Raw genomic sequence first — 13,854 nt, 5'->3', positions numbered from 1 at the left:
CAAAGATACTTGGTGGTTGAATTCAGTGACCAGATATGCAAGTCCTCTTCAGATTTCAAGTCAATTGGATGAAAATTGAGGATTTTAGAAATTTGGCCTATGTTGACCTTTTGGCCTATGTTCACCTAAAATATAATTTGTGGTTGAATTCATTGATGAGATATGCAAGTCCTCTCCAAATTTCAAGTCAATTGGATGAAAATTGAGGATTTTAGAAATTTGGCCTATGTTGACCATTTGGCCTATGTTGACCACAAAAATACTTGGTGGTTGAATTCAGTGACCTGATATGCAAGTGGTCTTCAAATTTCAAGTCAATCGGATGAAAATTGAGGATTTTAGAAATTTAGCAAAGTTGGTGACCTTTGGCCTATGTTGACCTTTTGACCTATTGATCCCCAAAACAATAGGCTTCTGGCATTTGACCAACTCTACCATTTGGTGAAGTTTCGTGAAGATCGGTTGAAAATTGTGACCTGTAGGCCGGTGACAAACTAACAGAGTCACAAACACAACCGACCAATATACTTGAAAAATCTTCGATTTTGCAAGTAACAAACAAACAAGAAGACGTCATGCGTAGCACGATACTTGCAAAATCCACTCTCCCCCCCCAAAAGTTTTCCAATGATACATGATGGCGTATGTTGACCTTTTGGCCTATAGTATAACCACCTTTAGAGGCCATTTTTCCCCGCAAGCGGGGGTTGGCCTTTTTCGGGGACCGTGGTTGTTGTTGTTTTTCGGTCCCCTTTTTGAAGCAATGTTTTACGGCCGGATGCCCTTCCTGACGCCAACCCTTTTTGCCGCCTTCAACGACAAACAGGGAATTACCAGTGAACTGGTACTCAATTAGCCGACCTCGGAAGGATGACAGGCTGAGTCAACCCCCCTGGTGTTAATTCAGCGATTGACCGGGATTCGAACCCAGGATCCTAGGATCCTAAGCCCTCACCCTAGCCGCTTGCCCAACACCAAGGCCGAGAGTGACCTCAAAAATACTTGGTGGTTGAATTCAGTAACCAGATATGCAAGTCCTCTTCAAATTTCACATCAATTAGATGAAAATTTAGGATTTTAGAAATGCGGCCTATGTTGACCTTCCGATGTTGACCTCAAAAATACTTGGTGGTTGAATTCAGTGACCAGATATGCAAGTCCTCTTCAAATTTCAAGTCAATCGGATGAAATTGAGGATTTTAGAAATTTGGCCTATGTTGACCATTTGGCCCATGTTGACCTTTTGGCCTATGTTGACATCAAATATACTTGGTGGTTGAATTCAGTGACCAGATATGCAAGTCCTATTCAAATTTCAAGTCAATTGGATGAAAATTGAGGATTTTAGAAATTTGGCCTATGTTGACCTTTTGGCCTATGTTCACCGAAAATATAATTTGTGGTTGAATTCAGTGATGAGATCTGCAAGTCCTTTTCAAATTTCAAGTCAATTGGATGAAAATTGAGGATTTTAGAAATTTGGCCTATGTTGACTATGTGGCCTATGTTGACCTCAAGAATACTTTGTGGTTGAATTCAGTGACCAGATATGCAAGTCCTCTCCGATTTCAAGTCAATTGGATGAAAATTGAGGATTTTAGAAATTTGGCCTATGTTGACCATTTGGCCTATGCTGACCTCAAAAATGCTGGATGGTCGAATTCAGTGACCAGATATGCAAGTGGTCTTCAAATTTCAAGTCAATCGGATGAAAATTGAGGATTTTAGAAGTTTAGCAAATTTGGTGACCTTTGGCCTATGTTGACCTTTTGACCTATTGACCCCAAAAACAATAGGCTTCTTGCTTTTGACGAACTCTACAACTTGGTGAAGTTTGGTGAAGATCGGTTGAAAATTGTGACCTGTAGGCCGGTGACAAACAAACAGACAGACAGACAGACAGAGTCACAAACACAACCGACCAATATACTTGAAAAATCTTCGATTTTGCAAGTAACAAACAAAGCATGGTAAAACAATCACTTTAAATAAATTATTTCCCACTCACTCACTTTGGCTGTACTTTCCAAGGGTTCACCGTCGGTGGGATCATCGAGCTGAGAAAGCAAATAACAGATAGTTAATATCTGGTAGAGGGCAAAAAAGATAGATAAAGGTAAAAGGGGAGGTATGGGAAATGAAAAGTTGGTGATTGAAATCGAAAAGTTGGGATTATGTGAAAAATAAAGATAAAAAATGGGCAGAACAGGTTAAAAAAGGGGCAAAGGAAATGACAAATCAGAATGGGAGGGAAAAATACTTCACGACGTTAGGGAAAAATAATAGAGGTTTCTTTCTTGGGCAAATCGTATTTCCAAGATGGCCTCCAAAGCCAGCCGCCAACTGGGCATTCTTTGTCATGGAAGATCTTTCCTTGGCCAATCTCAACTTTTGACAACCTACAAGACCTTCATTCGTAGCTTGGAGTACTGTTCTCCCCTTTGGGCTGGCGCCCCTACATCACACCTGCCCTTCTTGATGCCTTGTAAAGCAAGTAAAACCAATGGAATCTCTCATGGTGAAGCTGTGTCTAGGCCTGTGACTCTCACATCGCATGCTGGTTGGTGCCCCCCTCTGTATTCTACGACCTCCTTTATGGTCTTGTACTCTCTGCCCTATTCCCGGTGTGTACCATGGTTAGAATAGGTACACCGTATCCCTGCGTGTCGTAAGAGGCGACTAAGAGGGTTGGCGTCAGGAAGGGCATCCAGCCAATAAAACATTGCCTCAAAAAGAGAACCATGACAATTACTACTACATATGGGCAGGGTACAGCCCGAAGTGGAGATCGGTTTCTGAGGTTTGCGACATGGAATGTAGGGACAATGACAGGGAGATCAGGAGAAGTGGTGGAAGTATTGGTCAGAAGAAGAGTGGACATATGTTGTGTGCAAGAGATGAGATGGATGGGAAGTGGTGTGAGAATGGTGAAGGGTAGGCAGGGACAGAAATACAAGTTTGTGTGGCAAGGGTGCCCGGAGGGCGTGCATGGCGTTGGTGTCCTGTTTTCTGAGGAGTTTGTAGACAGTGTGGTGAGTGTGACTAGAGTGAGTGATAGGTTGATGATGGTGAAAATGATGATTGGAAAGCTCTTGGTGAACGTCATCTCGGGATATGCTCTGCAGGTCGGTCGGAGCGATGAAGAGAAGGACATGTTCTGGTGTGCAATAGAGAAGCTGATGGAAAACGTGAAAGATGAGGGAGTTGTTGTGGTACGAGGAGACATAAATGGACATGTGGGAAGGAGTATGGTCGGTTTTGAGGGAGTTCATGGGGGTTACGGATATGGTGTGAGAAATGGAGAAGGTGAAAGGATTTTGGAGTTTGCTGATGGAGCTGATTTGTTGATTTGTAATACTCAGTTCCAGAAAGGGGATAATAAGCTTGTTACATACACGCCAGGTGGGTCGACGACAACCGTTGACTACCTGATGGTGCGTAGGCGAGATAGGGTGCACCTCCGGGACACAAAGGTGATCCCGGGGGAGGAGGCTGTTTCACAGCACCACTTGGTCGTCTGTGACATAAGGGTCAAAGGTGCGAGGAGAGCTCGGCGGGTGAAGTACCAACCGAGAATGAAGGTGTGGAGGTTGAAAGAGGTGACAGTAAGGGAGGCATTAAAAGAGAGGCTGCGTAGGGTAGAGGATGATGTGGTTGAGCTTGAACGTGGTTGGATGTCAATGAATGATAGTCTGTTGGGAACCGTTGGTGAGGTATGTGGATGGACAAAAGGACCACTGAGGCACTTGGAAACATGGTGGTGGGATGATGAAGTTGGAAAGAGGATTGACGAGAAGAGGAAGAAGTTCAAGGAGTGGCAGAAGGCGAAGGATACGGGAGCAGAAAAAGCAGAGCATGAAAGTTATATGGCAGCCAAGAAGGCTGCAAAGAAAGAGGTAGCAAAGGCGCAGGAGGCATGTCGGAAAATGTTCGGAGAACGCTTGGATTCAGAAGAGGGTCAGGGAGCGGTATTCAGGATTGCAAAGCAGATAGCGAAAGAGAGGTGTGATGTGATGGGGGTGAGTTGCTTGAAGGATGAAGTGGGACAAATCGTTGTGGACCCAGATGGAATTAAAGGAAGATGTTAAAGATATATGGAAATGCTGTTGAATGCAGAGAATGAATGGGATGGCAACATAGAGAGTAACCCAGTTTTAGGACCGGCAGAGAAGATAACTGAGAAGGAAGTTGAAGCGATAAAAGCAATGAAGAGTAGAAAAGCGGGAGGGCCGACGGGAGTTGTGGGAGATATGTTGAAGGCAGCAGGAAGTTGGGGTGTGAAGAAAATGACAGAGATCTGTAATCTGGTGGTGAAAGAAGGCCGCATTCCAGTGGATTGGGAACCGAGTACCCTCATCCCTCTATACAAGGGGAAAGGTGACCCTCTGGAGTGTGGCTCGTTCCGAGCGATAAAGTTATTGGAGCATGGAATGAAGGTATTGGAAAGGGTGTTGGAGAAGAGGATAAGGAAGAAGGTGAAGATCGACGAAATGCAGTTTGGATTTATGCCAGGAAGAGGAACGACAGACGCGCTCTTTATTGTGAGGCAGTTGCAGGAGATGTACATGGAGAAGAGGAAGAAGTTGTTTCTTGGGTTTGTTGATCTGGAGAAAGCATTCGATAGGGTTCCACGTGAAGTATTGACATGGGCATTGAGGAAGTTAGAAGTGGAGGAATGGTAGATCAGAGTCGTGAGGGCAATGTACAAAAGAGCGTGCACAGCTGTAAGGTCGAAGGACGGGAACAGTGGTGAGTTTGAGGTGAGGGTGGGAGTGCATCAGGGGTCGGTACTAAGTCCACTACTATTTGTAGCTGTCATGGAGGTGCTGGCTCAGAACGTAAAGGAGGGTTTACCGTGGGAGTTGTTGTATGCAGATGATCTGGTGTTGATTGCGGAAAGTATGGATGGATTGAAGGAAAAGATGAACACGTGGAAGGAATGTATGGAGACAAAAGGTCTGAAGGTGAATATCGGAAAGACGAAGGTGATGGCAAGTGGTAAAGCATGTGGTGAGGTGGGAAGAACTGGGAAGTGGCCATGTGCTGTGTGCAGGAAGGGTATCGGAGTGAACTCCATTCAATGTACAATGTGCGCTGAGTGGGTTCATCAAAAATGTAGTGGTCTGAGAGGGTCATTAACCAGTGTGGCAGCTACATTCAAATGTGAGGTGTGCACAGAGGGAGCTGCAGATGGAGGAAATGTTGAGTTGGATCTTGGAGATGGCGTGAAGCTGGAAAGTGTGAAAACATTTTGCTACCTGGGAGACATGCTGAATGGAGAAGGTGGATCAGACTCGGCAACGGTTGCTTGAGTGAGATGTGCATGGAAGAAGTTTCGGGAACTGAGTGGCGTGCTGATGAGGAGGGGAGTGTCGTTGAAGCTGAAGGGAAAGGTGTATGCTGCATGTGTGAGAAGTGTTATGATTTATGGGAGCGAGAAAGGGGTCATGAATGTAGAGCAGCACCGAAGGATGGGAAGGGTGGAAATGCGAATGGTTCGGTGGATGTGCGGAGTATCGTTGAGAGAGAGGAAGACAAATGATGAATTGCGAAAGATGATGGGAATAGAGCCTGTGATTGATGCTGTGAAGAGGAACAGGTTGAGATGGTTTGGTCATGTGTTGAGGAAGGATGAAAGTGACTGGTTGAGAAGAGTGATGGAAATAAATGTAGAAGGAAGTAGAGGACGGGGAAGACCGAGAAAGACTTGGCTAAAGATGGTGGAAGAAGAAATGCGGGCAAGGGGGTTAACAAGGAGAGATGCAGAAAATAGGGCAAAATGGAGAAGATTGTCATGGGGACCGCAAGGCTAACCCCCGCTCTAGCAGGGAAAATGGCCTTAAAATGCATGTTGTTGTTGTTTGTACTCTCTGCCATATCTTGGCTCTATCCTTCGCAGGTTTCTACAGGGCACATACGCAAATTCAGGTTCACTGCTCACCTCCACTCATTTGTTCCTCTATTCTTTCACCTGTGGAATCAACCTCCTCAGTCTGTTCAGTCCCATTCTTCCCTCAAGGGTTTCAAGCCGACTGTTCACCACTACCTCAAAGCACCACCCATCCATACTCATGATGTCTTCTACCCGAAACAAACCCATTCCCACACACTCCCTTGTTCCATGTTATTGTGATTTTCCCCTCTCACCTCTTTTCATTTGTTATTCGTCAGGTGGTATCTTCCTTTTCTGTTTCACCGACGCTTTCCCCTTCCTCGTATTGCTGTGTTTCAGCCTGTTCACCCCCATTGTGCCCTTCTCCCCCTCGCCTTGATCTCTCTTCTCTGCTGTTGGTGTTTTCCCCTTCCACTTTGTTCCCTTCCATTCAGCTCCAGCTCTTCCACGAGCCTCGACTAAGTTTGCAAAAAAAAATAGTGAAGGAAAAGGATTATTGCAAAGTTGGGTAATGAAGGTTGCAGGCAACCGAGAAAGGGAACGGGAGAAAAGGGGAATCGATCAAAGGGGGATGGGTTGAGGTGTAATGGGGGGGAGGGTGTGGGTGGGGGGGGGGGGGGAGGAGCAAACACTGGAAGACGAGCGAAGTGTTTGGCTATTACTGAACTAAACAGGTAAACATACAAATCAAATTGTGCATTTACAACAAAATAACCAAAGACATGAAATGGCCAAAAAAAACATTCCACTGCGGTCTTTTCCCATCGGCCGACCAGAAAAACTCTGGACTACAGACTTTGAAAAGGACAAACTTTGCTTTATTGTCGTTATCAAAATGAAAGTGTTAGGATGGGGGATCCAGGGAGGAGGGTTGAGGAGACATCTTGGCAAACGCCACCTGTCTCTCTACCAGATCACAAACTTACTCCTGCTAGCTCGAACGCCGAGGTGTCATCGTAATGAGATAGAGGGCTTGACCTACGAGATGTGCGAGCCACCTGTTCCGATACGGAACCCCTTCTTGATGGTGGGCCCGATAGCTGATCGCAGGCCATGGAGCAGGGACAAAGATGAGAAGGTACAAAGGAAAGAGATTGCAGGAAAGATGCAATAATTGGATAAATTATTGACATGAACAACAAGTAAAGTGTGTTGGACGAAACAAAAGGTGGAATCAGTGGCGAGAGTCTTATTGTGCACAAAACCTACAAATCAAGAAATCAATGAATGGAAATATTAAATCATGGAACTCCGACAAATCAGCACAAGAGGAAGCAATCATTACGAGTAATGGCAAGTCAAGTGAAAATGATGACCACGTTGGCACAACGAACACCCTTGGAGGTGCAAGGACAGGTGAGCAAGGCAACTTGGCAGTTCCACCAATCACGGAGTGCTTGTGAAAACGAGATAGACATGAAAAACCCATATTGTACATTGTTCATGAAAAAGGGTTTCCAAAACGCAAGCATAAAATACGGGACTCGCACGAGATGGACGTGAAAAACCCATATTGTACATTGTTCATGAAAAAGGGTTTCCAAAACGCATGCATAAACTAGAACGGGCACTCGGTAGAGCGCATACCTTCGCCGCAGCTACTGTTCTGTACTTGGTAAAAATACGATTTTGACCTTTTCGTGACCTTGACCTTGACCTTTGACCCGATTGCTCCCAAAATCTAATCAAATGTGTCCCGTATAATAACCAATCATCCCACCAAATTTCATGCAATTCGGTTGAATACTTTTTGAGTTATGCGAATAACATACACACACACACACACACAGACATACAAATCACAAGATTGGGCATTGAATTCTGAACATTTTGGCATTAGTTTCATACAAATTGGACACAAATTGACCGCGCTATGGTAAAAAGACGATTTTGACCTTTTCATGACCTTGACCTTGACCTTTGACCCGATCGATTCCAAAATCGAAGCTAAACGAATCTTCTTCTTCTTTAGTACCTCAAACTTTATGTGAAATGCGATCGATTTTTAAAAATCAGAATTTGAGCAAATCTGTTTCATTCGTCTGTTAATATGCCTCCCCGATTGACAAATCTGCAATTTGAATTTCATTTGAGGTTGAAATGATTGCGGGAGATCGCGTTATAGTGATGACGTCTTGGATGGACATCCTCTTCTTCAGTCGCTCATAACTTTGAGTGAAATACGATCGAGTTAAAAATAGTCAGAATTTGAGCAAATCTGTTTCATTCGTTTGTTAATATGCCTCATCTCTTGACAAATCTGCAATTATAATTTTTTTTGAGGTTGAAATGATCGCGGGAGATTGCGTTATAGTGATGACGTCCTGGATGGACATCTTCTTCTTCAGTCGCGCATAACTTTGAGTGAAATACGATCGAGTTAAAAATAGTCCGAATTTGAGCAAATCTGTTTCATTCGTTTGTTAATATGCCTCATCTATTGTCAAATCTGCAATTATAATTTTTTTTGAGGTTGAAATGATCGCGGGAGATCGCGTTATAGTGATGACGTCCTGGATGGACATCTTCTTCTTCAGTCGCTCATAACTTTGAGTGAAATACGATCGAGTTAAAAATAGTCAGAATTTGAGCAAATCTGTTTCCCAAAATCTAATCAAATGTGTCCCGTATAATAACCAATCATCCCACCAAATTTCATGCAATTCGGTTGAATACTTTTTGAGTTATGCGATTAACATACACACACACAGATATACAAATAAATACACAGCGATCAAAACATAACCTTCCGCTTTTGCGAAGGTAAATACGGGACTCATACGAGATGGACGTGAAAAACCCATATTGTACATTGTTCATGAAAAAGGGTTTCCAAAACGCAAGCATAAAATACGGGACTCGCACGAGATGGACGTGAAAAACCCATATTGTACATTGTTCATGAAAAAGGGTTTCCAAAACGCAAGCATAAAATACGGGACTCGCACGAGATGGACATATGAAAAACCCATATTGTACATTGTTCATGAAAAAGGGTTTCCAAAACGCATGCATAAAATACGGGACTCGTACGAGATGGACATGAAAAACCCATATTGTACATTGTTCATGAAAAAGGGTTTCCAAAACGCAAGCATAAAATACGGGACTCGTACGAGATGATCCGCAAACGTTAACGTGCACAGGGGCGACAGGTTAACGTCAAGGGTCCCGGTTTCCGGTCCGTCAGGCTCACCGGCACGAGTTGTGTGTAGCGATGGTTGTGCCGTGAAGAGCAGTCATCGTTCAATGACTGCAGACCCGATTAGGTACGAGGTGAAGGAAGGGAGGTTAGAAGTAAAGTAAATAAATAAAGAAACAAGAGGAATATCAGAAGGCAATGCATGGCTCAATGCACATGAGCCGCTGCTCTGGTGCCGCACAAGCAGGTGCCACATCTGAAAGAATGCCAACTGTCAAGAATTGGAGTTCAACTTGCAAGTCCAAACTAAAAGCAGGCCCCAAATTCCGATGGCCTCCACCTTCATAACACTCGTCAATCCTCGCCAGTGAGATAGGAGAATCGAGGAGAGATGTATTTATCGTCGTCAGTATGAGAGAAGGAAAGCACAGCAGGTTACAATTACAAGGGAGCCATCTATTTATTACATAAGCATGGTGTGGAGGGTTGAGCAGCGTGGCAAAGGGGACAAAAGGGACAGAGTGGTGGGAAGAAGAGAAGGAGGAGTGGTGGGAGAGATATACGAGGGTAAGGAGGCGTGGGATTGGTTGGAAAGAAGGAAAGAAGGCTTGGGAAGAGGTAGGAGCAAAAGGAGGAAATAAAATGACAAGTACACATGTGAATGATATAAAGGGGTTAGGGGTATTCAAACCCTTCACCAGATTTGCGTACCTAATAAATAGATGGACGAGATATCAGTAATAGGAAATGCAGAGAGATTGCATTAAGAGATGATATCAACCTCTATTCTCGACAGTTGGTAAGAGTGTTCATCACAGGTAAAGGTAAGATATGTAAAGGTAAGATATGTAAAGGCAAAAACAAGCCAGTGTGTTATGGCCCATTCATTTTGAAGTTCACACGGTTAGATGTCCAAACCAATACAATGTAGTACCGATTACAATGGCAAAGAAAACAATGCAAACCAAACGAGTCATTCACTCTCAGCGACTCTTCCCAAACACAAGGATATTAGAAATGAGGTTAAAGGTTGTGAAAGTAAGGTGACAAGTGCAACTTGGAGGTTAAATATGAAAGGTATCCGATCACGGCAAATGCGCAGAGTGCGTGGGGTCGTCTCACCGTGGGACTCGTACGACGAGAGGAGCTCGCCCGAGCAGTGTGGGACTTCGGGGTCTTGGAGAGCACCCTGCTGCTTGACCTCTGGAGGTCAGGAAGCCAAAATAACCATGGCAACGAGGAATAGACAAGCAGGGTGAAGATCAATGAGCGATGGACAAGCACGATGAAGGGAAGTGCAAAGTATGAGCTAAATTCATGACAAACCGAGAGGTCAGTTGTGCTTTTAAAAAGCAATAAATGTGATCATGTCTTCCACAGTTATGTTACTACATCCAAGTGATCTTACCAGAGATCCAAGTGATGTTACCAGATCCAAGTGATGCTACGAGAGATCCAAGTGATGTTACCAGATCCAAGTGATGCTACGAGAGATCCAAGTGATGCTACCAGATCCAAGTGATGTTACTAGAGATACAAGTGATGTTACTTGATCCAAGTGATCTTACCAGAGATCCAAGTGATGTTACTAGAGATCCAAGTGATGTTACCAGAGATCCAAGTAATGTTACAAGAGATCCAAGTGATGTTACGAGATCCAAGTGATGCTACCAGATCCAAGTGATGATACTAGAGATCCAAGTGATGTTACCAGATCCAAGTGATGTTACTAGAGATACAAGTGATGTTACTTGATCCAAGTGATGTTACTAGAGATACAAGTGATGTTACCAGATCCAAGTGATGTTACTAGAGATACAAGTGATGTTACTTGATCCAAGTGATGTTACTAGAGATACAAGTGATGTTACCAGATCCAAGTGATGTTACTAGAGATACAAGCGATGTTACTTGATCCAAGTGATCTTACCAGAGATCCAAGTAATGTTACAAGAGATCCAAGTGATGTTACGAGATCCAAGTGATGCTACCAGATCCAAGTGATGATACTAGAGATCCAAGTGATGTTACCAGATCCAAGTGATGTTACGAGAGATACAAGTGATGTTACTTGATCCAAGTGATCTTACCAGAGATCCAAGTGATGTTACTAGAGATCCAAGTGATGTTACCAGATCCAAGTGATGTTACTAGAGATACAAGCGATGTTACTTGATCCAAGTGATCTTACCAGAGATCCAAGTAATGTTACAAGAGATCCAAGTGATGTTACGAGATCCAAGTGATGCTACTAGAGATCCAAGTGATGCTACCAGATCCACGTGATGTTACAAGAGATCCAAGTGATGTTACGAGATCCACGTGATGTTACAAGAGATCCAAGTGATGTTACGAGATCCAAGTGATCTTACCAGAGATCCAAGTGATGCTACTAGGGATCCAAGTGATGTTACGAGATCCAAGTGATCTTACCAGAGATCCAAGTGATGCTACTAGGGATCCAAGTGATGTTACGAGATCCAAGTGATCTTACCAGAGATCCAAGTGATGTTACGAGATCCAAGTGATGCTACTAGAGATCCAAGTGATGTTACCAGATCCAAGTAATGCTACGAGAGATTCAAGTGATGTTACGAGATCCAAGTGATGTTACCAGAGATCCAAGTGATGCTACTAAAGATCCAAGTGATGTTACTAGAGATCCAAGTGATGTTACCAGAGATCCAAGTGATGCTACTAAAGATCCAAGTCATGTTACTAGAGATCCAAGTGATCTTACCAGAGATCCAAGTGATGCTACTAGATATCCAAGTGATGCTACGAGATCCAAGTGATGCTACTTGAGATCCAAGTGATGTTACGAGATCCAAGTGATCTTACCAGAGATCCAAGTGATGTTACGAGATCCAAGTGATGCGACTAGATCCAAGTGATGCTACGAGATCCAAGTGATGCTACCAGATCCAAGTAATGCTACCAGATCCAAGTAATGCTACTAGAGATCCAAGTGATGTTACGAGATCCAAGTGATGTTACCAGATCCAAGTGATGTTACCAGAGATCCAAGTGATGTTACCAGATCCAAGTGATGTTACTAGAGATCCAAGTGATGCTACTAGAGATCCAAGTGATGTTACCAGATCCAAGTGATGTTACCAGAGATCCAAGTGATGTTACCAGAGATCCAAGTGATCTTACCAGAGATCCAAGTGATGTTACGAGATCCAAGTGATGCTACTAGATCCAAGTGATGCTACTAGATCCAAGTGATGCTACTAGATCCAAGTGATGCTACTAGATCCAAGTGATGCTACTAGATCCAAGTGATGTTACTAGAGATACAAGTGATGTTACCAGATCCAAGTGATGCTACGAGAGATCCAAGTGATGTTACTAGATCCAAGTGATGCTACGAGAGATCCAAGTGATGCTACCAGATCCAAGTGATGTTACTAGAGATACAAGTGATGTTACTTGATCCAAGTGATCTTACCAGAGATCCAAGTGATGTTACTAGAGATCCAAGTGATGTTACCAGAGATCCAAGTAATGTTACAAGAGATCCAAGTGATGTTACGAGATCCAAGTGATGCTACCAGATCCAAGTGATGATACTAGAGATCCAAGTGATGTTACCAGATCCAAGTGATGTTACTAGAGATACAAGTGATGTTACTTGATCCAAGTGATGTTACTAGAGATACAAGTGATGTTACCAGATCCAAGTGATGTTACTAGAGATACAAGTGATGTTACTTGATCCAAGTGATGTTACTAGAGATACAAGTGATGTTACCAGATCCAAGTGATGTTACTAGAGATACAAGTGATGTTACTTGATCCAAGTGATGTTACTAGAGATACAAGCGATGTTACTTGATCCAAGTGATCTTACCAGAGATCCAAGTAATGTTACAAGAGATCCAAGTGATGTTACGAGATCCAAGTGATGCTACCAGATCCAAGTGATGTTACCAGATCCAAGTGATGTTACTAGAGATACAAGTGATGTTACTTGATCCAAGTGATCTTACCAGAGATCCAAGTGATGTTACTAGAGATCCAAGTGATGTTACCAGATCCAAGTGATGTTACTAGAGATACAAGCGATGTTACTTGATCCAAGTGATCTTACCAGAGATCCAAGTAATGTTACAAGAGATCCAAGTGATGTTACGAGATCCAAGTGATGCTACTAGAGATCCAAGTGATGCTACCAGATCCACGTGATGTTACAAGAGATCCAAGTGATGTTACGAGATCCACGTGATGTTACAAGAGATCCAAGTGATGTTACGAGATCCAAGTGATCTTACCAGAGATCCAAGTGATGCTACTAGGGATCCAAGTGATGTTACGAGATCCAAGTGATCTTACCAGAGATCCAAGTGATGCTACTAGGGATCCAAGTGATGTTACGAGATCCAAGTGATCTTACCAGAGATCCAAGTGATGTTACGAGATCCAAGTGATGCTACTAGAGATCCAAGTGATGTTACCAGATCCAAGTAATGCTACGAGAGATTCAAGTGATGTTACGAGATCCAAGTGATGTTACCAGAGATCCAAGTGATGCTACTAAAGATCCAAGTGATGTTACTAGAGATCCAAGTGATGTTACCAGAGATCCAAGTGATGCTACTAAAGATCCAAGTCATGTTACTAGAGATCCAAGTGATCTTACCAGAGATCCAAGTGATGCTACTAGATATCCAAGTGATGCTACGAGATCCAAGTGATGCTACTTGAGATCCAAGTGATGTTACGAGATCCAAGTGATCTTACCAGAGATCCAAGTGATGTTACGAGATCCAAGTGATGCGACTAGATCCAAGTGATGCTACGAGATCCAAGTGAT

At 43.4% G+C, this 13,854-nt stretch overlaps 1 protein-coding gene across 4 annotated transcripts in view; it reads right to left on the bottom strand.

Moving 5' to 3' along the window:
* LRRFIP2 (LRR binding FLII interacting protein 2) overlaps window positions 1-13,854 on the bottom strand; it is a 171,216-nt gene that overhangs the window by 86,386 nt on the left and 70,976 nt on the right. For 3 of the 4 annotated variants that reach the window (XM_068121705.2, XM_068121706.2, XM_068121709.2), the window contains 2 exons: window positions 10,158-10,238; window positions 2,013-2,057 (listed from right to left, as the gene is read on the bottom strand). In XM_068121705.2, the coding sequence (XP_067977806.1) occupies window positions 2,013-2,057; window positions 10,158-10,238 (126 nt within the window). The remainder of the gene's footprint in view (window positions 1-2,012; window positions 2,058-10,157; window positions 10,239-13,854) is intronic. The other variant, XM_068121707.2, reaches the window with a different exon arrangement.

The sequence above is a fragment of the Myxine glutinosa genome, chromosome 7 (assembly GCF_964187855.1).
Source record: "Myxine glutinosa chromosome 7, kmMyxGlut1.1, whole genome shotgun sequence".
Lineage (NCBI taxonomy): Eukaryota > Metazoa > Chordata > Myxini > Myxiniformes > Myxinidae > Myxine > Myxine glutinosa.
This window is presented reverse-complemented; position numbering and strand designations above follow the sequence as displayed.